Source organism: Suncus etruscus, chromosome 16, assembly GCF_024139225.1.
Source record: "Suncus etruscus isolate mSunEtr1 chromosome 16, mSunEtr1.pri.cur, whole genome shotgun sequence".
NCBI classification, from domain to species: Eukaryota; Metazoa; Chordata; class Mammalia; order Eulipotyphla; family Soricidae; genus Suncus; species Suncus etruscus.
The window spans coordinates 41,490,308-41,516,561 of record NC_064863.1 but is presented as its reverse complement, the minus strand read 5'-3'; the positions used below and the strand labels follow the sequence as shown (position 1 = coordinate 41,516,561).

Below are 26,254 nucleotides of genomic sequence, written 5' to 3'. Positions count from 1 at the left end.
TTTATATTAATATACATCTAAATAAATGTAAAGCTCTATGACTGAGAATAGTTTTATTATCACAATTTTAATTTTATGCCCTCAAAATGTTCCCAAGTTTGTAATATACATTTTTCTCAACTATATTTAATTACTGTCTATGCTCTTTGTTCTCTTATTTCTAAATAAGAAAACTCTGAGGTAATATCTTGCCCAAACAAATAGAATTAGGAACACTTTTACATAAAAGTGCAGTTGGACAGAAACATGGATTTTTCTTACAAGTTAAGTAATTAAAAGTGGACTTAGGGACCAGAGAAATAGACCAGCAGGTAGGGCAAATGCCTTGAGCATGACCAATCCCAACCATCCTATATGGCCCCCTGAGCCTGTCAGGAGTAATTTCTGAGTGCAGAGCCAGGAGTAACCCCTGAGCGCTCCTGAGTATGAACCCCTAAAAACCAAAAAAGTGGGCCTATAGATAGTACAAATAACATTATTATCTTTTTTTGTTTGTTTCTTTGTTTTTGGATCACACCCGGTGGCTCTCAGGGGTTACTCCTGGTTCTATGATCAGAAATCATTCCTGGTAGGCTCAGGGGACCATATGGGATGCTGGGATTGGAACCACTGTCCTTCTGCATGCAAGGCAAAATCCCTACCTCCATGCTATTTCTCCGGCCCATGATTGTCTTTTTTAAAAAATTAATTCTTATTTAAGCACTGTGGTTACAAAATTGTTCATACTTAAGTTTCAGTCATAAAATCCACACTACCCTTCACCAGTGCACTTTTCCCGCCACCAATTACCCAATTCTCCTCCCATCTACCCATCCCCCATCTATCTCTGAGCAGACATTTTGCTTCTCTCTCTTTTTCTCTCTTTCTCTTTTTTCTTTTTGACACTGATTTGCACTATTGTTAATGAAAGGGTGCCATGCATATCATTTTATCCTCTTACATGACTCTCTTTCAATGCAGAGAAGAAAGAACACAAGTTTGCATGAGCAGAAATGAAGAACTTTCAGAAAAATACCCTCAGCACCGAAGGCAGTGGTTTTATGAATTGCAAAAGAATAAGAAAGTAAGTGCTACTTGTGGGGAGAAAGGTATTAAGAAGGATACATTTAAAAATTTTTTTTAATTTCGACCACTGTGAAGTAAACAGTTATTCATAGTTGAATTTTAGACATATACTGTTTCAGGGCCACTCCAATCACCAGTGTCAGCCTCCCTCCTCCAATATTCCTAGAGTGCATTGCATGCCAACACCCCGCACTTCACCCCAACCAGCCATCCTAACTTTTTTAAGTTAAAGTTTGGGTCAAGGGCCAGAGAGATAGCGTGGAGGTAAGGCATTTGCCTTGCATGCAGAAGGACAGTGGTTCGAATCCCGGCATCTGATATGGTCCCCCGTGCCTGCCAGGGGCAATTTCTGAGCATAGAGCCATGAGTAACCCCTGAGCACTGCCGGGTATGACCCAAAAACAAAAAAACTAAAACAAAAACAAAAAACTTTGGGTCAAGAAAGGTGCATTTTTATGACCAACATTTATGAGGAACTATTTGCTAAGCTTAGAAACTCACAATATAGTAAGTTTCTCAATAATCTTTTAGTATTATTTAAAAAGTTCTAGGGCCCAGAGAGATAGCACAGCGGTGTTTGCCTTGCAAGCAGCCGATGCAGGACCTAAGGTGGTTGGTTTGAATCCCGGTGTCCCATATGGTCCCCTGTGCCTGCCAGGAGCTATTTCTGAGCAGACAGCCAGGAGTAACCCCTGAGCACTGCCGGGTGTGGCCCCAAAACCAAAATAAATAAATAAATAAAATACAAATAAAAAGTTCTAAATCATTCAATAATAATCTCTCAATAATTATTTAGTGTCAGTGTCCTAAAAGAATACAAAAGTAAAAAAATACCTGTATTTGGGCAGAAGTTGACACTGAATGGCAAATGGGAATGGGGGTTTGTATCTTGGTTATTGCCATCTTGAGGTTTAGAAGTTTTCAGTTTGATGTTGAGAGAAACCCAGACACAAGTTTACAATGTATAATCTTCCTTTTCCAATAGAGAAAATTCTTGACAGCAAAGTAAAACAGCATATTTGTAAAATAGTAATGTTGAAAAAAAAAATCCAGTAAAGTGATGCTGGTTAGTTAAGATCTGTAAAATTACAAAATGATGAGTGTGTTTTGGGACATAAGGTTTTCTTATTATTCCTGCCCTATGTTGAAGCTACCTGGTTTCTGCAGTTGTATGGGAAAAGGAAGTTGCAAGCTATCTGCTCTCTATTTTTTCTCTTTTTTTCTTCTCTTTTCCTTTCTCTTCTTTTCTGTTCTTTTCTTTCCTTCTTTTTTCAAAGCACAGTTTGCATCTGACATTTTGGTATTTATTACAGTCTAACAGGGGCTGTGCACAACCCTCAAAACGTAAACCACTGCCTCCGCTTCCACCCTCTGAGATTATTGAAGAGAAGATCCAAGTCAAAGCTCTGTTTGATTTTGTGCCTAGAGAGCCCTGTGATTTAGCACTGAAGAGAGCTGAGGAATACCTGATAGTGGAGAAGTATAACCCACACTGGTGGAAGGCAAGAGACCAATTAGGGTAAGACTGTTGCTTCTTATCAGCTTTCTTGTCTTTCATTCTGAAGCATAAAGAAGTCTCTGCCTAGTGGATCAATTTCTCCAGAATCATCGTTTTTCCCCTCTACATGAAGTAGCACTGTTTTCACACCTTCCCATCCATGCAGACACATAGATTCATAAGTAGGTAGAGCTGTCTGCTGCTGCCTCATTCTGTGGCTATGTCCATGGAATGTCATTATCCCCTCCATTCAGCTTTTCCATTTTTATATTTGTAACATGGGGATCATAATTCCTATTATCTTGATTCTAATTAAGATTTTGTTTTCTGATATCTTTTTTCCCTTTTATTTTTTGAATTTGATTTTCTCCTCCCCCTTAAGCCCTTGTGTAGGAAGAGAAACAATGTCTTATTCATTTGCACATTTCTATAATGACTCATTATGAAAATGAACATTGAGGTAGTTGTTGAATTAGGTTGGAAAGGTAAAATAATACTGGGATGCAACTAGACTTCTGCTTGTTATTATTGTAATAGGCTGTCAAGTCCTGTGCTTAAAAGAATTTTGAGTAACTGGTCCCTTGAAAAAGCAGATATATTGATTTCTGATTTTTGCCAAGATTTTGTAGTTTAAAAGTATTATAGTGATTTAAAGTATTAGAAGTTTCTTTTGTGACTGACATTTCTTGATGAGTTGTTTTTTTTTTCAGTTGTTAGTAAAAAATTTTCAGTGGGAATAAAGATAGTATGTATAATTAACTACTTTCATTATTATTATTATATTATTATTATTTTGGTTTCTTGGGGCCACAGCTGATGATGATCAGGGGTTACTCCTGGCTGTGCACTCATAAATTGCTTCTGGCTTGGGGGACTATATGGGATGCTGGGAATCAAACCAAGGTCTGTTCTAGGTCAGCAGCGTGCAAGGCAAACACCCTACTACTGCGCCACTGCCCCAGCTCCAACTTTCATTATTATTTTTTGGTCACACTGGGGGACTCTCAGGGATTACTTCTGGCTCTGCACTCAGAAATCTCTCCTGCTGGCTGGAGGACCATATGGGATGCAGGGAATTGAACCTGGGTCCGTCCTGAGTTGGCCCTACCCACTGTGCTATTGCTCTGGCCCCACTGCCACTTTTATTAATGATCTGCTTAGCATGCCTCAGACTGAAAAAAAAAACCACCCAAATCAAAACAAACAAAATACTTATTTATTTCTAGATTCAACATTCATAAAAAAGTTTTTTTTTAAATTTGCTAACATGATAAAAATGTCAACATTGCTATTTGCCTCTAGCTCTTTCCCCAAACTAGGTATCATATTTCCAGGACCCTGGATCTGCTATGCAAAGTTTGAAATATATTTTTGTTTGAAGTGTTTGTATTGTTTGTATATTTCATTCACCTAAATTTTATACTTTTTAATTCTCAGGAATGTCTTGGGAATCTTCTCATAATTTCAAGTTTTGGTGGGGTATAAGAAAAGAGATGCTGATATGAGTTTAAATTAGTCGATAGTCATTTGGCTCCAAGTCAATTTGCTACTTCTACCAAAAGATGCTTGCATTTGGCAACCCAGCAAATCCTGCTTGGTATCTCTCTTAGAGAAAGACTCTTACTTGTGCACAAAAGGAATGCTCAAAAATTTCTTTGGAAGACTGAAATTTAGAAGATCCTGGCTGCACAAATCTATTTCCTACAATACTTTGCAGCAATTTAGAATTAGACCAATTGGGCAGGAGCTATAAGCACAGTGGGTAGGACATTTGTTTTGCACGTGGCCAACCTGGGACCTAATAGGGACTGACCCTGGATGATCTCTGCCATCCCATATAGTCCCCGGAGCCTGCCAGGAGCAATTTCTGAGTGCAGAGCCAGAAGTAACCTCTGAGTGCTGCTGGGTGTGGCCCCAAAACCAAAAAAAAAAATTTAGGCCAATATTGTTGTGATAAAAGTGCTTATATATCTCTATTATGTTTCAATAATCATGAAAATGCCTCTCTTCACTCTTATTTTTGTGTGGGTGGTATTTGGGTCACACGTGGCAGTACTCAAGCACTCAGGGCTTATTCCTGGCTTGGTACTTGGGGATCACCCTGGCAGTGCTCAGGGAACCATATGAGATGCCAGGGATTAAACCTTATGAGCTGCATGTTAAGCAAGAATCTCACCCACCACTATATTATCAGTCTGGCTCCTCTTTTCACTCCTTGAAAAGATTTTCTTGTTATAAGACTTCATAAACTACTTATGTTTTAAGTCAGAATCTCAATGTTTGTCATACAGAGGTTTCAGTTAAATGTGGAAATGAAAATTCTTCTTTTTCTTCTTTTAGCAATTTCATCAGTAGAATGACTTTGATTTCCCTATAATGCCCTTAAAGCCTTTGGGCTTTAGAAAAATCATTACTATGAGAATGCCATAAATATGCCAGCTGTTTGACTTTTGTTTTGTCTTCTGTTGTAGGAATGAAGGCTTAATCCCAAGCAATTATGTGACTGAAAACAAAATAACCAATTTAGAAATATATGAGTAAGTCTTTTCTAAAATATGCACTTTGGTTAATCTATGAAAATCAGGTTCAGTGTTGGCAGTTTATAAGTGCAACTACCGTTTGAGGGCTTTTAAAAGGAAAAGAAAGTAACACATCAGGTAGTTATAGCTTAAAATATCTTTGATCCGTATACAGGTTGATTCAGAAACCTTTTGTTGTTAAACTGCCTTTTGTTTTGATTTAGATCTGCATTTTTTTTTAACAAAAACAGCGTGTAACCAAAACAAACACTTGTATTTGTTTTACTCTCTGTACTAGTTGGAAAATTAGCTATTTTGAACATGATATTAAATTTTCAATGAATGACTGCCAGAATAGAGCCCTGGGTGAACAGGCCTGAAGTAGATGTACCACTAGGACTAAGAAAACTAGACAGACATAATATAGAAAATTATGGGGTCTGGGGGCTCCCAACCTCGTGGAATGATCACCATGACTGTCCTCCACATATGATATTTATTGTTCAGTGTCCATCAACATGGAAGGGAGGGCAGACTTGCTAACAAAGTACTTATCTAATGCTAATCAAGCTTGAGTGAGTCTTAACACTTCAAAAGGAGTATGTGAAGGGAAGAGGAAGCTAGGACAAAGTATCCCTGATTGTTTTCGTCCGGGAGAGATGGCTGACAAAAGAGTGAATTCATATTTAGAGTCTTTAATAATCTCTTTCCACCACTCTCCTTGGACAATTAACTCTCTACCTAAATGTATTTATTTCTTGAATGTCTTCATATATAACAAATGGTAAGTGAAATTAATGTATAGATAATTTATTTACTCTGTTTTGACTCATATTTGAAATGTTATGGAAGTAGCTGGAGAGGAGAAATAGGGTCATGGTTGTTTGGAAGAACTTGGAACATGTTTTACTATTTTTTTTAGTAATAAATTTTTGTTATAGATGATATATGATAGGTTAGAAATTGAAGATGGAGTAGAGATTAATCATTCCACTTTCTGTCTGTAATGCTCTACGAAGAGATCAGTTGACAGGTAGCAAGGAGTAGTCCTGGTGATATGAAGCTTGGCATGTGGGTCCTGAATGCTATGATCTCCTATATACTTTGCTTTGCAATCACCATAGACTGGCAGCAGGTCACAGTGAGTGCTAAGAGTTTGAAGCATCAAGTCAGATAAAAGTGCACCCAGGTCTGTCCTGTTACAACTTGGAGGCTATCTTAGGCATATCCTTTTCCTAAAGTGAATCAAATTAAAAAAGCATTGGTGAGTGATATATGCTTTACTGCGGAAGCAAGAAGACTGACCACGGAACAAATGAAACACTAAGCAAACTTTACCCAGTTCTTCTGTGAATTCTTCTCATTCGCTCCACAGTCACCCACCTCAGATCCATCTCAGGATCACTTTTCTCTTTTTGATATGCCCTTGATTCTCATGTGTGAAGTCCTGGGTTTGATCCCTATCATTGCCTAAATAATAGTGATTGGGGAGAAGATTCAAAGGTACAGAGAACAAACATCCTTTGCATGTGGGAGCCCCTGGTTTGATTCCATGGTACTATAGGGCTTCCTGAGCATCACTAGATGTAGGTGTAGCCCTGGTGACCCCCAGCATGGGAAGTCATGTTTCATGAAGAAACAGACAAAACAAAACCATTTCATCATTCTAGCTACTGAGCATGCTCAGTAAGGGTCTTCTTGCTAATTAACCACCTCCCCGAAATGAATTTCTTGTTAATACCAGTAGAGGCTCTGTTCCAAGTCCTGTGGATATTAGTTTTTTGTTATGGTTTTGGATTTTTGGGTTACACCCAGCTGTGCTCAGGGATAACTCTTGGCTCTGTGCTCAGGAATCATTCCTGGTGGTTTATAGGGTATCATATGTAGTATCACAGATCACATGTTGGCTATGTTGAGATTTGGGATCAAACCTTGGTTGGCCACTTGCAAGGCAAGCACCATATCTGCTATGTTATCACTCTGACCCCCTCTGTATTATTTTATTTAAAGTATTTCTCCTGGCAGTATTTGAAAGAATCTTAAATTAATCTAATACTCATATCTACTTCCTTAATTATGCTTTGAAGTCATTCTAATGACCACATGTGCATAGATTTTTAATTCATACTGAAGTTACTACATCTATTCATTTACTGTAATATTTATTTTTATAGTACTGGGGTCATTATTATAATGATCAGTGTCAATCAATAAAATAAACACTGGTTTAATAATATGTGAAAAGCAATATGTAAAAAATTACCATTTGTGTTAGTTTTTCCCTTTTTTGAGTATCTTTATGCATGCTTGGTTTTCACAGAATCAAGGCACTATAGGGGGGTTCAATTATTTTCCCTTGAGTGCCCTTATTTCACAACTTACCCAGTGGACTTCCATTTTACTGGTTGACTGTGCCTTTAACACTTGCTCATTTATTTTTAAATATTTTCCTATTTTTCTAAGAAGTCTCAGATTCCTCCTGAAATTACCTTTTTCTATTTGATGAGTCATTAACAAGTGCTGAATAGGGGCTAGGAGATAATGCAGAGGTTACAACACCTGCCTTGCACACAGCTGTCTTGAGTTTTATTCCCAGCACTTCCTGTTTCCCTGAGCATTGCCAGAAATGATTCCCAAGCACAGAGCCAGGAGTAAGCCCAAGTACTACTGGCTATGTCTCACCCCTGAAAAAGGATAGATAATATCCAAAGTGTAGAATCACAGTATTACAATTACTCTGATTCCCAATAGATGAGCAGACAAACTCTTTACCTAAGATCTTTTTCAATTATTTCTACAACTTATCTTTTAATATTTTAACATCTATTTCCAATATTTGCATTTTTAATGCTTGCCATTCTCACTTCATGGTGGCTCTCCTCAAGGTGAGGGGAAAAGCATGTTGTGATGGTTCCATCCTTCGAGTCAGTTTCCTGCAGCCATCTGGCTCACTCATTATGACTCAATAGATGATCATATACATATATGACTTCTCCTCCAACTGTCCAAAAATATAGTATTTCTGGTAACTCAACATGAACTCCTTTTAAGAATCTTGCTTTGAAATGAAAAATTTTCCATGTGTCTTGCACTTTTCTTTTGTTCTATCATTTCCTCTTTCTTTCCTGTACAACCTTTGTTCACTTAGTGGGTATTGTCCTGGCAGACTAAATGCTTAACTTATAAAATAATTTTATTACATTTATTCTACATAGTTCTAATATTATAAAATCATTTAGTGACATGTTTCATGAAGATGTAACACAAGACTGGAGGCAGAAAAAAATTGGAGAATTTGAGAATAAAATGGGGGAATTTGTGGTTAAACTTAGTGTGTGAGGAGAGAGGAAACAGCTGAGATATTGGGGGTGCCTTGGCTCAGGTTGTATAATAGTTATTCCATGTACACTACTGTCCTGCTTGATATTCCAAAAGTTACAATCAGTAACTTTGGTGAGATAGGATGGCAGTAAGGCTTTTGAACTGCATGTGGCTGACCTGGGGTTGATTCTCAGCACCTCTTCTGGTCCTTAAGATCCCTGGTACCTTAATAGAGTCCCACCGATCCTGAACATAGAGCCAAAAGGAAGACATATCTAGCATCCCAAAACAAAAAACTTAATAAGTTAGGGAGAGTTTTAATTTTTTTTTTTTTTTTTGTGGTTTTTGGGTCACACCCAGCGGTGCTCAGGGGTTACTACTGGCTGTGTGCTCAGAAATAGCTCCTGGCAGGCATGGGGGATCATATGGAACACTGGGATTCGAACCAACCACCTTTGGTCCTGGATCGGCTGCTTGCAAGGCAAACACCGCTGTGCTATCTCTCCGGGCCCGAGAGTTTTAATTTTAAAAGAGTCATTTTTTCAAAGCATAAATGCATGCCAATAGAAAGTTCTTGAGAAAAAATAAATGGATTATTTTCAATTAGTCTACTAAAGTAGAGTGAAATGTTTTATTTATTTACTTAGTTGATTTAAAATACTGTTACACTCAATATTAAAGGTATATTGCTGCCACCCAAACTCACGTCCAGAGTATCAGATGCCTTCACACTATTTCTAGGTCCCTCCCCTCCCCTAATTAACAAACTCAGTTTTATAAAGTTTTCGATTGAGTTATTAAAAAATAAAGAAATAGAATGTCTTCTGGAAGTGTAAATTTAATTTAAAAAAATGATTTTTACTATATTTACAGGTGGTACCATCGAAATATTACCAGAAATCAGACTGAACGTCTTTTGAAACATGAGGTAATTCAGTTTTTTATTTAAAAAATATAGATATGGGGGCCTGGAGAGATAGCACAGCGGCGTTTGCCTTGCAAGCAGCTGGTCCAGGACCAAAGGTGGTTGATTCGAATCCCGGTGTCCCATATGGTCCCCCGTGCCTGCCAGGAGCTATTTCTGAGCAGACAGCCAGGAGTAACCCCTGAGCACTGCCGGGTGTGGCCCAAAAACCAAAAAAACCACAAAAACAAAAACAAACAAACAAACAAAAATAGATATTTTCAGTCTTTCCAAGCAATTGTATTATAAAGACTTGACCACCTAAAATGTTTTATGATTTCTTTTCCTTTAGGCTTAAAAATATTATTACAAATACATCTCTACTACACCTTTTCTAATGAGTTGTAATTAGAGGTATTTGTCTAACCATGTTTTTCATCTACACTTCATAATTTTAGAAATTTGTTTCTTTGTACTGATTTTAATTTCACACAATGAAATTCTGTCATGTATTCCAAAGTACAATCAGATACTAGAGGACAGATAACTTTGCATCAAAACCAGGAAATACACATTCTATGCTAAGAGTTTAGCTTAAGGTCATTAAAAATATAAAAGAAGAAATTTACATGCTACTGTACCTTATGTGCTCCTTTTTGTTTTTATTTTTGAGCCACTCAGGGAGATGCTCAGGGGCTACTCCTGCCTCTATGCTCAGGAATTGCTTGGTAGATAATGCATGCCCCACTCACTGTACTAACTCTCCAGCCCTTCTTCCATGTCTTTTTGGGAACAAAAAGAAGAGAATGATTAATCAAATAACAAACTTTGATCAAAGCTGCTCTTAGAGGTCAAGACAGAACAAAAGTTCTGAAAAAAGTGTTTAACTTCAATTTCCAACTGGCATTAAATATTAACTGTGAGTCTCAAAACTAGAGAGGTGTGATATCACTGTGCAGTGGTCTTAAATGTTAAGGTAATCTGAATAGATGAATGAGAAATAATCATGTCTGTAAACACAAAGTTAGTGCCAGTTACACACAGTCAAAGTCATATAGCTGGGATGTAGACACAACTTCAGGGGAACTGGAGTTTGGGTTTTTCTCCTTGTCTTGGAGGAAGAACTAAGTGGCAGTAATGTGCTGTGTATCAGGAATGGTGACAAAAGTGGTTCATATAAAGTGTTATGAGTAGCACCTGAAGAGGCAAAGGTATAAATCAGAGATGTAGAAGAAAAAATCAACAAGTAGAATCCTAGTATAGTCATAGGTGATGTGAGGGAACTGTGGGCTGTGCAGGTTCAGAAGTAGAGTTCTGAGTCTGAAAGGAAGCCAGAGCTGGGTGGGGAGCTGTTATCCCTGTAGAGACTAAAACAGAAATTAAGAAATAACCTCCAGGGCCCGGAGAGATAGCACAGCAGCGTTTGCCTTGCAAGCAGCCAATCCAGGACCAAAGGTGGTTGGTTCGAATCCCGGTGTCCCATATGGTCCCCTGTGCCTGCCAGGAGCTATTTCTGAGCAGACAGCCAGGAGTAACCCCTGAGCACTGCCGGGTGTGGCCCAAAAACAAAACAAAAACAAAAACAAAAAAAGAAATAACCTCCATTAGTCACAATCTGGTTGTGATAAACTAACATTTAAAAGTCCAATGGGTAGGGCACTTGCCTTATACACAGCCGACCTAGGTTCAAACCTCGTGTTCCATATGGTTCAAGCTTGATGAGTTTTGTCAGGAGTGATTCCTGAGTGCAGAACCAGGAGTAAGCTCTGGGTGCTGCTGAGAGTGACCCCCAAATCAACTGAACAAGAAAAATTATTTTAAATGATTTTATTTTGTAATGTCCATATTTTCTAATGTTTGTTTAAAAACATGCATGGTTTAATAGCTGCTCAGTTGTGAGGTATTTAAAAACGTATGTGTGGGCCAGAGTGATAGTTCAGCTGGCAGTGAGCTTGATTTTCATGTGACTGACCTTAGTAATCCTTGGCATTAATCCTTGGCATTCCATATGGTCATATGAGCCTTACCAGCACTGAGCCCTAAGCCCAGTCAGGAGTGAACCCTGAGCATCGCCGAGTGTGGCCCTACAACAAAAAAATTTATATATGTGTATATTTTATACATAACATGCATATATATCTATTTTAGAGTTTCTAATATTTTATGCAGCTTTTATTCTGTTAGGTTTACAAGAGACCTGACTTCTAATTTCCTGTTCTTTTATTTTTATTTATTTTTATTTTTTAATAATATCTTTATTTAAGCACTATGATGATAATTTCCTGTTCTTTATATCTGGTTATAAAGATTATGGTACCATCGTATTGATTTGGGGCATGAACATTGTTTATTTTTCCACCACCTGGAATAGTTAATAATTGAATAGAGGTTACTTGTTCATTTAAATAACACAAATAAATAAATAATTTAAATAAATACAAACACAAGGAAAGTTCCTTGAAAGTTACATATATTTCTCAATATAATTTGAACATACTGTTTTTTCAAGCAGATAGGTACTCAACTACTGATTTAAATGTTCTTTTCTGGATATTTGATAATTTATACTAAGTTAAGGAAACTTCCTGCTTTATGCTTGTTTTCAAATTTATTGCACACATTATTCATAGAAACATACTATCATTTAAATTTATTTAATGGTTCAATACTCAGTATGCTCATATGATTTAAGAATTAAAAGCTTTAAAATTTTTATTTCACATTTGTCCTCAAAAATTCATCCCCAGAGACAAACTATTAGTTCCTTTCGAAACTTTTTAGAGCTATGTAATAAATACACAAGGAAGCACGCACACATTTTCTTGTGCTGCTGTTTCTACACAAAATCTTTTAACAACTATACTCTTGGTGCTGCAGCAATAGCACAGTGGTAAGGCATTTGCCTTGCACACTGCCAACACAGGACGAACCTCGGTTTGAATTCTGGCATCCCATATGGGCCCCTGAGCCTGCCAGGAGCATCTTCTTTGCACAGAGCCAGTAGTAACTCCTGAGTACTGCCGAGTGGACCTAAAAACCAAACCAAAACAAAACAAAGCAAAAAAAAAAATTCCATAAAAATCAAATATACTTTTCTTAGCATTATTAAAAAATGAACAATATGGGGCCGGAGAGATAGCATGGAGGTAAGGCATTTGCCTTTCATGCAAGAGGTCATCAGTTCGAATCCCGGCGTCCCATATGGTCCCCCGTGCCTGCCAGGAGCAATTTCTGAGCCTGGAGCCAGGAATAACCCCTGAGCACTGCCGGGTGTGACCCAAAAAAAAACCACAAAAAAAAAATGAACAATATATAAAATATTATATCTAATAACACTATAACAGAATTTTGTTTAAATAACAGCTCATTATTTTATGCCTCCTGGGTATTTCTTAGTTTGGAAGCATCACAATTTTATGCCTCCTGGGTATTTTCTTAGTTTGGATGCATCACAATTTTATAATATATTTAATTATGGATCTATATTTCTATTAGACACAGCTGTATAGGTTTTTTTTTTTTTTGATTTTTGGGCCACACCCGTTTGACGCTCAGGGGTTACTCCTGGCTATGTGCTCAGAAATCGCCCCTGGCTTGGGGGGACCATATGGGACGCCGGGGGATCGAACCGCGGTCCGTTCCTTGGCTAGCGCTTGTAAGGCAGACACCTTAGCTCTAGCGCCACCTTCCCAGCCCCAGCTGTATAGGTTTTATATATATATATATATATATATATATATATATATATATATATATATAATATGGTGTAAATAAATTTCCAAAGGTGGAAAACTGTCAAAATGTGAACTTTACATTTCTATTTTTGATAGATAGTAAGATGCTATTTATAAGATTTGTATTCATTTTTTAAATGATTTTCTTAAGGCCACATAGGGCCATATTGGGGGACCACTAGGACCTGTAGTTCTTGTTTAGGGTAGAATATGCTCTAAGTCTTTACAGTATCTCTTGGCCATTTCACTAGGTTTTTTTTTTGAGGCTACTCCTATCTCCAGAGTATATAGTTTAACTATACCTTGAAAAGATATAATCAGGGGGCTGGGAGAGATAGCATGGAGGTAGGGTGTTTGCCATGCATGCAGAAGGAGGGTGGTTTGAATTCCGGCATCCCATATGGTCCCCCAAACCTGCCAGGAGCGATTTCTGAATGTAGAGCCAGGAGTAACCCCTGAGCACTGCTAGGTGTGACGCCCCCCAAAAAAAAGAAAAGATATAATTCAGTGGGCCTGGAGAGATAGCACAGCCGTTCTTGCCTTGCAAGCAGCTGATCCAGGACCAAAGGTGGTTGGTTCAAATCCCGGTGTCCCATATGTTCCCCCGTGCCTACCAGGAGCTATTTCTGAGCAGACAGCCAGGAGTAACCCCTGAGCACTGCTGGGTGTGGCCCAAAAACCAAATATATATATATATATATATATATATATATAATTCAGTGGTGGAGCACATGCCTTGCATGTATGAAGTCCTGGGTTCAATCTCCTAGAATGAAAAAAAATTAAGGGAAACAAAGACCAAAAAATAAGGCTTGCCTTTTGGTCTATCTATCTATCTATCTATCTATCTATCTATCTATCTATCTATCTATCTATCTATCTATCTATCTATCTTTAGATAGATATGAAGAGATCAAGGAAACTGCTTATTGGATTATGTTCACTTAAAGTCAGGCCATGCTATGTAGGTGGTGCCATTGTCAAGCAATGCACCAACATTCTTTGAGTGTCTACTTTCATGGCTTGGCAAGCTTCTGAGTTCTTTTTCTTTTTTACTATGTGTAAACACTTGGAGTAAAATTGTAATGTATCTAAGCAACCAAACAAAAAAACAGTTCAACCTGCAAGAACTTTCAACCTGTTTGAAAGCCATGATCCAATATCATGTTACTAGGAATTCAGTTCATAACCTGACATTAAACTCAGTATAATATTTTCCCCTTTTCTTGTTTCTCTTTTTAGTATCTTGTATACCTCCAGAGTATGTATAAAGAAACCTCATTGCTCCTCTTCTCAGACTCTTTCAAATTTACTGTCTTTATCCTTATCCTGAACTTTGGTCTCTTTTCTTCCTTCCTTCTCTTTTCTCATGTATTTCTCCCAACTGCCTTCACTTCTGTGTTCCTTTCCTTCCAAAGTTCAACTTGTCTGCCTTTCACAAAGTTTGCCCGCTTTATCCAAAATTTTTATCTATTTTCTTGAGAAAAAGAATGAAAATTACAAAATGATGGGGGATAGAAGTTTGTCAAATACAGTTTTTCTTACAAAGCAAAGGGCAATATGTCTGAATACACAAATGTTTAAAGTTCTCATAGTGGTGGAGGAACAGTGGAGTATTATTACAAGTATAAAACAATAATGTGGAAAAGGTTAGAAGCTATATTAGCACAAGCAAAATAAATAGAGGCACAGAACTGAGAAAAATTAAATATTTGGGAACCTGAGCTATTGTACATGGGTAGGGCATTTGCTTTGCCCATGGCTGACTCCCACCCCCATCTTCCTACCCTGACAGGAATGATTCCTGAGCACAGAGCCAGTAAGTAACCCCTGAGCACAGCCAGGTGTGACCCAAAAACAAAATATTTTTAAATGCTTGCTCCAATTTTTTAAAGGTATTATTTCCAAATCTATAAGAGAGATAAGAGTAGATTGTACTTGTAATTTTTTTTTGCTTTTGGGACACACCCGTTTGATGCTCAGGGGTTACTCCTGGCTAAGCGCTCAGAAATCGCCCCTGGCTTGGGGGGACCATATGGGACGCTGGGGTATCGAACCGAGGTTCTTCCTTGGCTAGCGCTTGCAAGGCAGACACCTTACCTCTAGCGCCACCTCTCCAGCCCCTGTAATTGTATTTTTTAAATAATTTCTTTATTTAACACTGATTACAAACATCATTGTAGTTGGTTTCAGTCATAACAAGAAAACTCCCCTTTACCGTGCAATTGTAAATACATTATATCTTAATGTCAATTGTTTTTTATTACTGAGAAAAGGGTTTATCATTTTTCTAATCAAAATAAACTTTCCCTGCTAATAAATTGTTTTGCAGTCTAAAGAAGGAGCTTTCATTGTCAGAGATTCAAGACACTTGGGATCCTACACAATTTCTGTGTTTATAAGTGCAAGGAGGTAGGTGATTAATTCTTGTCATTTTAGACATAATGATCCTGGGGGTGGAGAGAGAGCTGAAAGGGCTGGAGGACCTTCTTTGTATGCATGCCTTACATGGTCTCCCTGAGCACTGAGTCATTGGAATAGATCCCAAAACAAAGAAAAAATATTTCTAAAACAATAGGACTCTACCTCTAAAGCTCACAATCTTACAAAACTAGATACCCAAGAGGTGGATCCTGATGCTTATTGAATTGAATTTTTTTTTACTTGCTTTCAGAAATGAGGAAGCTTCCATCAAACACTATCAGATTAAAAAGAATGACACAGGGCAGTGGTATGTGGCTGAAAAACACTTCTTTCATTCCATCCCTGAGTTGATCTGGTATCATCAACATAACGCTGCTGGTAAGTCAGAGACTTCAGACTGGGTGAGACAGGGCCTGGGGCCAGTCAATGTGTCCTCGGTCTGATACTCAACATATGCAATTATTCCTTTAGAAGTGGCTAAGAACTTGAAATACAACTTGCCTCTAAACACTACAACTCAGCAATATATCTTTGTTTTTAAGTAAGGACCAAGAGTTAATATTTTCTCATTTCAGCTATGTTAGAAAAATGATTGATATTGAAGCAAAAGGCAATTCAATCATTTTACATTTATTCTTGAAGTTTACATAGGGTAAAATATAATACATTTCAAATGGTCTAAATCATGATGCATGATGAACTTTCTATTTTAAGCAATTGTAATAGAAAAATCACTCCTAAATTTTTTATTTTCTGTTCTTGTTTAAAGAGCAGAAAAATAACAAGAAAACAGTTCAATATTAGCCTTAATATACCAAAGACTTTTGTTTGTTTTTTGAGCCACACCCAGTGACACTCAGGGGTTACTCCTGGCTCTGAGCTCAGAAATCACTCATGGCAGGCTTGGGGGACTATATAGGATGCCGGGAATCCATGCAATGCCCTAACTGCTGTGCTATCACTCCAGCTCCCTACCAAAGGCATTTTAATTTGTTTGCAAAAATTATCATTTGTGTAAACTCTGGGAAGACAATAGGTTCTATTACAATTACAATCACATCTCTGGTCCCATCCCTCTCCCAACTCTTGAACCATTTTAAACCCAGGAAGATATCCTCCACTTCAGTATTATAGAATTAGGAGTCCATTGTAACTTTTCATATTATTTTGATTTCTTATCATGTACATTTTAATATTTCTCTCATGAAAATTTTATGTTGACAAAAATAAAGCTCTTTTGAAAAGTGGCCATATTTTGCATTTGTTCTAAATATTAGGAATGACATCAGGTAGGGCACTTGCCTTGCCTTGCAGTTTGAGTTTGATCCTTGGCATCGCATATGGTCCCCAGAGCACCTCTAGGACTGATTCCAGAGCATAGAGCCAGGAATAACCCCTGAACCTGTCGGAGGATGGCCCAAAAACAAATAAAAAATTTAGGAATGAATTGAAGGAAATTAGCATCTACTTAGAGAATATGTCCTCATTAACATTACAGATGATCACTTGGTGCCTGATAGAGAGTAAGAGCCATTATGTATGTGTAGAGCCAAAGAGGAGGTATTTGAAGGAGAGATAGAAATCCTTCAAATCAGAGTCATTTCTGAATTTTCTCCATACTCTCTTCTCCCTTCCCCCAAAAGAAAAATTAAGAAGCAGAGTGGTTATGTTACTGAGGTTAAAGATTCTGAGTTAGATCAGGGTGTTCTGATATGTAAAGATATTAGTGATAAGTTGTTGAGTTATAAAAAAAATAGCTTATCAATAAATTTACAGTCCCAATTTTATAAGACCAGATAAGACACCTGCATGTATGTATATATAAAAAGTTCTGTCAGCATTTAATAAATAATTATTATAGAAATGAAACTATAATAGAAACTGTTTATATTTACCTTAAAGAAGTGAAGTAGGGCCGAGCGGTGGCGCTAAAGGTAAGGTGCCTGCCTTGCCTGTGCTAGCCTTGGACGGACTGCGGTTCGATCCCCCTGTGTCCCATATGGTCCCCCAAGCCAGGAGCAACTTCTGAGAGCATAGCCAGGAGTAACCCCTGAGCGTTACTGGGTGTGGCCCAAAAACCAAAAAAAAAAAAAAAAAAAAAAAGAAGTGAAGTAGGGACAGAGCGATGGTGCTAGAGGTAAGGCTTGCAAGCTCTAGCCTAGGACGAACCACGGTTCAATCCCCAGTATCCCATTTGGTCCCCACAAGCCAGGAGCGATTTCTGAGCTCATAGCCAGGAGTAACCCCTGAGTGTCAATGGGTGTGGTCCCAAAACAAAAACAAAAACAAAACAAAACAAAAAAGAAGTGAAGTAAAGCTTGTATTTTCTGCTTAATAGACTGCTCTAGAGGGCAAATATTTGTTCATAAGTTAGTCTAAAAGTTTATCAAATACCACATATTTTAAGTAAAATGCTGAATTAAGCCATATTAAGGGAAATATGTTAAAACATAACATTAGAGACAATGAAATAATAGTACAGTGAGGAAGGCATTGTCCTTTCACTCAAACTACTGAATTTGGTTCCCCAAGCATAACCATGAGTGATCCCTGAGCATAGAGCCAGGAATTAATCCTGTAACAGCTGAATGTGGCCCAACCTCCCTCCCCTATGACTGCTGCTTAATTGAGAGGAAACAAAGCACACAAAAAATATGACAAGAAAAAAGAAGAAAGATATGATCCCAGAAGATGACTGCTGGCTCAAAGTACAATGCCTGGAAAATGCAGAGTTGTGAGTTCAAGCCTAGGCTACACAAGCCAGGACTGGTCTATCCTAAACTTTAATCCCTGGTGTTGCCCATGCATCATGGTGGTCATGTCCATCTCATGGTTAGGAGTATTTAGATGGTGAGGGGAAATTTTTTTAAAAAAGAAGATAAAAGGAAAGGCATTGGGAGTCAGAATAGATCATATTAATTGAAGATTAATGTGAGGCACACGTGCTATAGTCTTTACTGTCACTTCTACCTTAGCAATTGCCTTATCTGCCTGATTACCCCAGTTGAGATGAGTCCTTTGTGTAAATCTAGTTTCTCTTGGAACCTCTAAGATCTTTGGAATCTGCTCAGAAGAGAGTGTCTTGCATATAATGGACACTTAATGATGCTCCTTTCTCATACTAAGATTCACACTAAGTCATACTAAGACTAAGCTGTCTTCTGTCTTCCAGCCTTTGCACATGCTTTTTTCCATCTGCCTAGTGTATATACACTATAAAATATTTCTGTAGACATTTTTATAAAGATGCTCCACAAAATGATAACAACATAGCTCTGTGTGTTAAGCGTGTTAAGCTTTGGCTAGGTGGTTTTTATTTCATCTTTGTATTTTCTTTTCTTTATAGTCAGTGAGCATATTCTAGTTATAAAAACTGTTTTTCAAATAGGAAAGGTAGTCAGGAGACTGCAGAATAAATTTTTATTGATTTACTTAAATAATATTATTGCCATTTAGTTTGTTTTGGTATATATATATATGTATATATATATACATATATATATATTGGGCCACACCTGGCGGTGCTCAGGGGTTACTCCTGGTTATCTGCTCAGAAATAGCTCCTGGCAGGCACGGGGGACCACATGGGACACCGGGATTCGAACCAACCACCTTAGGTCCTGGATCGGCTGCTTGCAAGGCAAACACCGCTGTGCTATCTCTCTGACCCCTGGTGTATATTTTCTAAGTAGTGAGGTCTGTAACACTGATATCTCTTTCTCTATAGGTCTCCTGACTCGTCTCCGCTACCCAGTTGGACTAATGGGCAGTTGCATGCCAGCCACCGCTGGATTTAGCTATGGTAATGTAGATATGTATGCCAAGTCAAATGACAGATTCAATAAAAGAGTCTACATTGAGTTCTTGTGAGGCTCTTAAAATTCTCAGCGCACCTGGGACCAGAGCGGTGACGCAGTGGTAGAGCATTTGCCTTACATGTAGCTTACCTAGGCTGGACCGCAGTTCGATCCCCTGGAGTCCAATATGGTCTCCCAAGCCAGGAGCGATTTCTGAGCGCATAGCCAGGAGAAACCCCTAAGCATCACTGGGTATGGTTCTTCCCAAAACACACACACACACACACACACACACACACACACACACACACACACACACACACACACACACACACACACACACACATTCTCAGTACACCTGAGATGTTTATCGAGATCTCCCCTTTTAATCTCAAAGTTTAAAGCCCCTTTGCAAAATGTTTAGTATATGTATTTTGTAAAGGCAGTCCAAACTTTTGGGGAAAATGTTTTAGTTCTGTAAATTTCATATATATTACCAGAAGCTCTTTTGTTAAATTAAAAAAAATTGTAATGTTTGGGTTGTTGCTCTAAGGCTACAAGGTGAATGATCTTCAGTTACCTGGCTAAAAAAAGTGATTGAGAGTATGCTTTATTTTTCAAGTAAAAATGGTCAGTTTGCTCTGTTTATTTTCTAACAGCTGTGGTTCTAGAAAAGTCTGTGAGAATAGATCTGAGGATTTTTTAAAATTTATAAACACTTTCTTCTCTTTATTTTTTTTCTTTTATTTTGGTAGTGGTGGTGGTGTGGAGGTGGGTGGTGGTGTGGTTGTGGTGGTGATTGTGGGGGGTGCGGATGGGGTACTTTCTTCTTTTTAACTTTTCTCATTAATGAGATTTAGAATCTACTGAAAAATAGAAATGCAATCATATTGTGCAATAATAACTAGGATTCAAGGACTTTATGTTAATTGGATAAAAAAGGGTTTTAGGATGTTATAGTTGCTTACTTTTTGGACCACACTCTGTGATGCTTAGGGGTTACTCCTGGCTAGCACTCAGAAATCGCTCTTGATTTGAGAGACCATATGGGATGGTGGGGATAGAACAGAGGTCAATCCTGTGTCAGCCATGTGCAAGGCAAACGCTCTACCACTGCGCTATGGCTCCAGCCCCAGTTGCTTACTACTTTTTGCTACATAATTACTGTATATAATCCAAGTTCCATGGTTTGTAACTTTGTAAGCTAAACAAGAATTTTCTTTAATTAAAAATAAATAAATTTTTGTTTTTGGGCCACATGCACCAAGTGTTCAGGGCTTACTCCTGGCTTTGTGCTATGGGATCACTTCTGATAGTCCTCAGGGAACCATATGCAATGGAAAGAATTGAACCCAGGTCAGTTATGTGCAAGGCAAATATCTTAACTCCTATATGATCTTTCTGGCCCCTAAATCATCATCATCTTCCTCTCCTCCTCCTCCTCTTCTTTTCCTCCTCCTCTTCCTCCTCCTCCTCCTCCTCCTCCTCCTCTTCCTCCTCCTCCTCCTCCTCCTCCTCCTCCTCCTCCTCCTCCTCCTCTTCTTCTTCTTCTTCTTCTTCTTCTTCTTCTTCTTCTTCTTCTTCTTCTTCTTCTTCTTCTTCTTCTTCTTCTTCTTCTTCTTCTTCTTCTTCTTCTTCTTCTTCTTCCAATACTAACTCATTTAATTATTCATTCACCAGTTTATAGCCATTAGGTTCTTTCTACTTTTCTAAAATTTCTTTTATTTATTTATTTTTGGTTTTCTGGGTCACACCTGGTGTTGCTCAATGTTACTCCTGGCTCTTCGCTCAGAAATAACTCATGGCTTGGGGAACATATGGGATGCCGGGGATTGAACCCATATCTGTCCTGGGTCAGCCATGTGCAAGTCAAATGCCCTACCACTGTGCTACCACTCCAGTCCCCAAATTTCATTTTTTAACATTGTGCTATTCATGTTTATATCACAATTTGTTTTTTCTTGATTTTGGGGGGCACACCTGGTGACACTCAGGGGTTACTCCTGGCTATGTGCTCAGAAATCACTCCTGGTTAGGGGGACCATGTGGGATGCCAGGGATAGAACCAGGTGGATCTGCTACATGCAAGGCAAATGCCGTACTGCTGTGCTATCGCTCCGGCCCCTGTTTTTGCTTAATTTTTTTTTGCTTCTTTACATAGATGGATTTAGATAGCATACCTTCTTTTGTATCTGCATCTTTTTCTAATTATTTTATTTGGGAATTTTTACCCACAGAATTAGATAAGAATGTTTATTGCTAAGGGGAAGTACTGCTCTGTGGCACAAGTATCCAACAATTGGGTACTTGTTTTTTCTTTGTATAGCTATTTTGACACTTTATAAAATATTACTTTGAATAACCTCGTTCATCTTATAATGGTCTCTAATGGTGCTGAATATATATATTAAAAGGTAAAATTGATGGGTTATATGATATGTGCATATGCAAGTTTAGTTTAAATAATTTTAATCAACTAAGTTTTAAATAAATAATAAGATTATTTTATCATAAAATTTTAAATCAACTAGAATATTTTAGCTGTTCTATAATTTTGTCTTTGCAAATATCTATTGTTTTCATATTTTATCTCCCCTTTAGGCAGTCTGATGAATTTGTAGTGGGTATCTCATTATAGTTTAATTACTTATTTCTCAGATGACTATTTATGTTAATCAATATTATATGACCACGTGGATATTTGAATATTTTCTTTTCCAAGATAGTATTATGTTTAAAACTCTAACCCTTAAAAATGGAGTTATCTTTTTTCAAATGAATTTTTTTATACTTTTCTCAGTACATGTTTTAGAAATATATTTTCCAAGTCTGTGACTTGGTTGCATGTGGTCTTCAGCTCTGCAAGTTTCTCGGTAATGATGTCCTTAACTGTTGATTCTTCCTGGGGATTTTCTTCCTAGGTCTCTGGGACTCCAATGATTCTTATGTTGTTTCTGTTGAATTTATCAAAGACTTCAATTTTCATCTGCTCACATTCCTTGAGTATTTTTTCCATTGTCTGATCATTTGCTTTGAGGTTTTTTTCCAATCTCTTCTGCTGTATGGAGTTGTTCTGTATCTCATCTTCCCGCTCACTGATTCTGTCCTTAGCTTCTGTTACTCTGTTGGAGAGGCTTTCTATTGAGGTTTTTATTTCATCTGCCAAGTTTTCAGTCCTATTATTTCAGTCTGGAGTTTTCTGATTTCTGTCTTTGTGGTCTGTTCAGCTCGATCTATGCTTTCTTTGAGTTCTTTGAACATCTTCCATATTTCTATTCTAAGCTTCTTGTCTGAGAGACAATTAGGTGGTTGGCATTTTTCGAGTCATTGGAGCTGACATCTTTATTTAATATTTCTGATGTTGGCTTGCATTATTTTCCCATTGTCATGCTTGCTGTGTGTTTTTTTCCTACATTTTATAGTGGAGTTCATTTACTAGAGATGCCCTATCCTGCTCAGGTGTTGGTTTCTTCTTCTTCTTTTTTTTTTTTTAATTTTTATTGTGACCAAAGTGCATTACAAATCTTTCACTGCATCATTTATGGTACATAGTGACAATGAATGAGGGGCATTCCCACCACCAGTGCTGTCCTCCCTCCACCCCTATTCCCAGTATGCATTGCATATCTCCCTCCTCTACCCCCCAGTATGCTAGTGCAACTGGTCTCCACTTTACAGCTTGTTGTAGATTGAGTATCCATTCCACCGTCATTGGAGATAAAAAAAAAGGATAAGAAAAAGGGGGAGAAAAAAATTTGGTGACAACTACCAAAAAAAGAAAGGAGAAAAGAAAAAAAAAAAAAGATCGCTAGCTACAGTGGCTTGATTTTCTTACACACAACTGAGAGGAAACTTTCCTGGCATCACAAAAAATCCTTTGGGATGGGTAATGAGTATATTACCAGGAGTTGGTCCCATGATGGTATGCTTCAAGGATGGAGAAACCCTGAATCTCTTAGGCCACGGGAATTCCCTTTCTTCCCCAATGTTACTGTGCCTCTGCAAAAAAAAAAAAAAAAAGTGGGGGGAACGCCAAACCCTACCACTTCAGCACCCATACTTTTTCTTGTTTTGTGTTGATTTGTTAGTTTTTGACTTTATTTTCCTTCTCTTTGTTCTTCCACTTTTCTCTTTCTTTTTCACACTTGTGGTTATTATTTAGAGATTTATTTTTATTTTTATTTGCCGGGTCCATTTTTTTTTCTTCCATTTTTCTTTCAGGTGTTGGTTTCAAACCCACAACACTCAGGTGCCCTGAGTAATGGCATCAGAAGTGTTGACCCGGACTCACCCTGTTCAGGCGTGTCCAGGGCACCTCAGTCTCTCAGCTTCCTTCAGGGATTCTCTGCTGGGGTTGATCTCAAACCTGGGGCGTCCAGGCATCTTCAGCAAAGATGTCCGGGGCCGGACTCACCCTGTTCAGGTGTGTCCAGGGCACCTCAGTCCAAGTCTGTGACTTAATTTTCACTCTTTCAATGGGAATTTATTTGATGAAGATATTTTTGTATGTGGCCACATCTATTGCCATTGGGGGCTACTACTGACTTGGTGTTTGAGGACTATATGGTACAGAAGATCAAACCTGAATTTCCCTCCTGAAAGAAAAGTTCTCAGTTTTTTTGAGCTACTTCCTAGCCATAAAGAACAAACGTTTACTATATTTTTTTACTCTTATCCTTTAAGGAAAAAAAAAATACAACTTACTGAACTTAAAAACTTAAAACTTTTTTTAAAAATTTAAAAAAAAATTTTTTTACTCTTATCCTTTAAGGAAAAAAAATACAACTTACTGAATTTAAAAACAAATAATTGTAGTAGAATGCCTGTCTCAAATACAGGCCGGGGATGGGAAGGGGGGAGGGGTAATGTTACACTGGTGAAGGGGGGTGTTCTGGTTATGACTGTAACCCAACTATGATCATGTTACTTAAATAAAAAATATATTTAAAAATTGTTATAAAGTATAACATGTCATGATTTTCTTTTATAGTTCTGGTCTGTTGATAAATGCATGCTAATATGTAGGCCATAAATATATTCTCCAATATTACTTTCAAGTTAGCATTTTCTAGGGTCAGCGAGATAACTCAAAAGGGCTGAAGTCAACTTTTTTTTAATTTGGCTTTAGTTTGGGGCCACTACTGGTGATACCCAGGAATTACTCCTTACTCTACATTCAGAAATTACTCCTGGCGGTGTTTGGGAACCATATGAGATGCTGGTGATTGAAATTGGGTCAGCCATGTGTAAAGCAAGCACCCTACCAACCAAACTATAGCTACAGCCCTTGAGCATATGCTTTGAACCAGGAATCCTAAATTCATTCCTGGGCAGGCACCATGGTTCCCCAAGCACTTTTCGGGGGTGGGTTGGGGAGGAGAGAAAGGCCACTATATTTTTCAGAACTGGCACAAGAAAATTTTTTTAGAATTCTTTTAAATGTGCTACTCTAAAGTTCCAGCAGATGGTGGTGGTGGTATATTAAAAAGAGGGGAAAGCTGAGGTTTGAGATTTCTCTACAATTTCAAGAGGATTATTTTATTCTATTTTAATTTTATTTTTGGTTTCTGGGTCTCTGGGTTTGCCCCTGATGGGGCTGAGGGGACTGTAAGTGGTGCTGAGGATTGAACCTGAGTTGACTGAGTGCACTGATATTTGACTTTTTCAGAAAAGTGGGAGATCAATCCAAATGAGCTATCTTTTGTAAGAGAGATCGGAAGCGGTCAGTTTGGCATTGTCCATTTGGGTCAATGGCGAGCACGGGTCCATGTGGCTATCAAGGCCATTAATGAAGGTTTCATGTCTGAAGAGGATTTTATTGAAGAAGCTAAAGTGATGATGTAAGTATAAACTCCAGAAAGAAAGTGTAAACATCTGATGTTATGGAAAGAATGTGGACTCAACCACACTGGGATTTGTATAATTATTCTTTCTACCCTTGGTCGTGTGACCAGGAAAAATGATGGGATCTCGAGGTGGCCTGCATGAGTTATGTCACCTTTCCTACTCACAATTCCTCATCGATATTACTGAGATAGAGAAATACCAACTTTGGATCAGTAAGTGAATTACTTAAGATTAGATAAGAAAATCTACAAAAAGCCATGTTCTTAAGTTTAATAATAGGCATCTGATTAGTATACTATTTTCCTTTTCCCAGATAAAAACAAACAAGCAAAAATTGACTTTTATTTCAAAGTAATATAAACAATTTGCTTTCAGAGAATTTTAAAATAATGAGTGCTAACAGGAAATGGTTTATTGTGGCCCACAGGACACTGTATTTTGAAAAGATAAAATTTTATCGATCTGCCACTTGTACAAACTTTTACTTATTTATATGTATATGTCCCAATGCATCCACCACCAAAATTGTAGAGCTATTTTATGATTAAATTGACCTCTTCTACCCATTATCCCTACTCCTTTCCATTTTTTAAATTCTAGAAACATCATATTTTCAATGTTTTTCAGTGAATTAGTTTTGCAATGTTTTGTTTATTTATATTCCACATTTAAGATTATTCAGTAATTATCTTTTACTTTCTTCTTTTTTTTTTTTTTTTTTTTTGGTTTTTGGGCCACACCCGGCATTGCTCAGGGGTTACTCCTGGCTGTCTGCTCAGAAATAGCTCCTGGCAGGCACGGGGGACCATATGGGACACCGGGATTTGAACCAACCACCTTTGGTCCTAGATCGGCTGCTTGCAAGGCAAACGCCGCTGTGCTATCTCTCCGGGCCCATCTTTTACTTTCTGACTCTGCTTATATTTCTCAAATTCCTCAAATTCCATCAATCTTTCACAAAAGTGAGATTTCATCTTTCTTTTTCTTGGTTTTTGGGCCACAGCCGGCAGTGCTCAGAAGTTACTCCTGGCTCTGCACTCAGAAATCACTCCTGGCAGGCTTGGGGATCCATATGGGATGGCAGGGATTGAACCTGGGTCCATTTCAGGTCCTCTGCATGCAAGGCAAATGCCCTACCATTGTGC

At 37.9% G+C, this 26,254-nt stretch overlaps 1 protein-coding gene across 1 annotated transcript in view; it reads left to right on the top strand.

Moving 5' to 3' along the window:
• The window catches only part of TXK (TXK tyrosine kinase), a 40,162-nt gene that overhangs the window by 1,174 nt on the left and 12,734 nt on the right, over positions 1-26,254 (top strand). Inside the window, exons 2-9 of the mRNA XM_049789830.1 lie at positions 961-1,063; positions 2,379-2,584; positions 5,035-5,100; positions 9,277-9,331; positions 15,374-15,453; positions 15,716-15,843; positions 19,193-19,267; positions 24,931-25,102. Coding sequence (XP_049645787.1) covers positions 961-1,063; positions 2,379-2,584; positions 5,035-5,100; positions 9,277-9,331; positions 15,374-15,453; positions 15,716-15,843; positions 19,193-19,267; positions 24,931-25,102 — 885 coding nt within the window. The remainder of the gene's footprint in view (positions 1-960; positions 1,064-2,378; positions 2,585-5,034; positions 5,101-9,276; positions 9,332-15,373; positions 15,454-15,715; positions 15,844-19,192; positions 19,268-24,930; positions 25,103-26,254) is intronic.